The 2,500-nt window shown below is 42.3% G+C and overlaps 1 protein-coding gene across 1 annotated transcript in view; it reads left to right on the top strand.

Annotated features, from left to right (window-relative positions):
- The window catches only part of LOC147472369 (uncharacterized), an 8,632-nt gene that overhangs the window by 5,263 nt on the left and 869 nt on the right, over positions 1-2,500 (top strand). The window contains exon 7 of the mRNA XM_086545429.1: positions 192-298. Coding sequence (XP_086401555.1) covers positions 192-298 — 107 coding nt within the window. The remainder of the gene's footprint in view (positions 1-191; positions 299-2,500) is intronic.

The following is a 2,500-nucleotide window of genomic DNA, read 5'->3' as shown; positions in this document are numbered from 1 at the left end:
ATATAACAAACGTACACACTTACAGAACATAAATCCTAAACACTACAAACAAAAAAGCCAACAACGAAACCACGCATACAAGAAATAAAAAAAATCCCAAAAACAGTAAGAATAACAACAGAGCTTCCCTATTCTTCTCCCTTTTTATTCCATCTCATTTTCTTCTCTCCTTTCCCCACTCGGGCGTGCAGCTTCGTCCTAGAGCGAGACGCGGCGGCCGTGAGAGAGTGGCTGGCGTCCGGCAAGACGTATCACGCGATTCACGACCATCCGAGTAATGCAGCTCCTCTGATGGGAGGTGAGATATGGAAGTGTGGTTCGGAGAGAGATCTTGGGAGATGTGGATTAAAGACTGTTTGTTGTTTGTGGTTGTTGCCTTGTAGACACGCTCACACACGCACATACACACATACAAACACATACACACGCAGACACACACATACACACACGCACGCACTCACACACATACATACACACACACGCTCGCGCGCGCACACACACACACAAACACACACACGCACACGCACACACACACACACGCAGACACACACACACACGCACACACACACACACGCAGACACACACACACACGCACACACACACACACACGCATACACACACACACACTCACACACCTAATCCAATACACAAGTATACACCCACTGCAAAATTCCGGCAACAGTCACAGGTGGTAAATGTTGCAGGGTAAGTTTTTGGCATTATTTTTATTACCCTGATTATCATCATTAGTAGTAGTAATTGAAGTAGTATCATCGCCATTATAACCCATAGACCTAGCCTTATTTTTAGGTTATCCCTAGCCAAAGGGGGGGACTGGACCCCACCCCTCTTTTTCAAGTTACTTCGTGGCAGATATGTATTTGCCACGAACAGTTTTCGCCATATTCGTATGCAATAAATCCTAACCGATGGACTTAACCTAACCTAGCCTAGTCAAGGGGGGGGGGGGGGCTTCACCCCCTTTCTTTTTTCAATCCTCTGTGTGGCAGAATGAGCGCATTACTTACCTTAATTGGAGGCGTGTGAGGGGCTGGGTCACGGGTCGTCTCGTAAGAGGTTGAGTGTTGAACTGTCATCTTTATGAAATAACTTAACAAAGCCCCATAGTATGCACCTACAACCTGTGCACTCGGTTTCCATCTCTATACTGATTTTGAAATTCGAACGAGAACCTATACTCAACCATTCAAATGTCTATGATTGGTCGATAAATGTGTCGGTTAGATCAATTGTTTCCTTATTGGTGCTATTATTGTCACGTGACATCATTGCCTATTAGCGATTTTTTTTCTTTTTTTGTATTTCCGCGGGCGAGGTCGGCGCATGCGCAGAGTCGATATTTTTCAGTTTTCAGGTCGTCAGTGCAGTAGAAACATCTCCCTTTACTCATTTTTTAATCAATTTCAAAATGATATACCTCGCTTAGCTTTTGCGTTTCCGTAAGAAAAGAGTTTCATGGTGTTACGTCATAATTAAAACTAAGTAATTGCTGTAAGGTTAGTTTTTCGCTACGTTTGGTTATGTCTTTATCTAATTATACTTTCCGACAGACCTTGGGATAGAAGGCTGCAACTCATAAGATACAAAATAGGTTGTTTGTCGAGTTTCCAAGAAAATGAAAAGTAATTACATATATATTTATCGTGTATTTTCTTTCTTTTTTCTATCAGTTAGTCAGTCAGTTACTCAATTGATTTATCAATCTATGATTTCTAAACAATTGCTCTTTTTATCAATTAGTCTATCTCTGTATGTCACGTTTTTGCACATTGCACTCCTCTTCTGTATAGGAATGTTGATATTAATAAACCATGGCAATAATAATGATAGTAATAATAATCATGATCACAGACAAAACACCTGACGTTTGCTACCTTACATTCATAGGTTCTCTCCCCCCCCCCCACTGTCTCTCCTCCTACCCCACTCCTTTCCACTCTCCTCCCCCCCCCCCCCCCCCGTCTCTCTTTTAGTCAAGACACGAGGAATACTTTGCCGTCTGTGGGTGTAGATGCATATGCCAGGTAGGGACTATGGCCGGATTTTTGCTCCCGTGTGAACAAACACACACACAAACAGAGACACATATATACACAAATGCATCACAAACACATCTCAAACATAGACTCACACACATACATATCTCAAACATACACACACACACAAATGTAACACATACACAATTCAAACATAGACACACACAAACACAAATGTAACACATAAACATCTCATACATACACACACACACACACACACACACACACACACACACACACACCAATGCAACACATACACATCTCAAACATACACACACACACAAATGTAACATATACACATCCCAAACATAGACGCACACACACACACACACACACACACACACACACACACACACCAATGCAACACATACACAAACCTCGTATCTAAAGTAAGACACTCGCCCAGCCTCTCGCCATTTCAGCTTTTCATTTTACACGAATAG

This window comes from Penaeus japonicus, unplaced genomic scaffold (genome assembly GCF_977035675.1).
Source record: "Penaeus japonicus unplaced genomic scaffold, GWHDUDI00000001_assembly GWHDUDI00000002, whole genome shotgun sequence".
NCBI lineage: Eukaryota > Metazoa > Arthropoda > Malacostraca > Decapoda > Penaeidae > Penaeus > Penaeus japonicus.
Note: the sequence above shows the minus strand (reverse complement) of the source record. Positions and strands in the feature narration are given on the sequence as shown.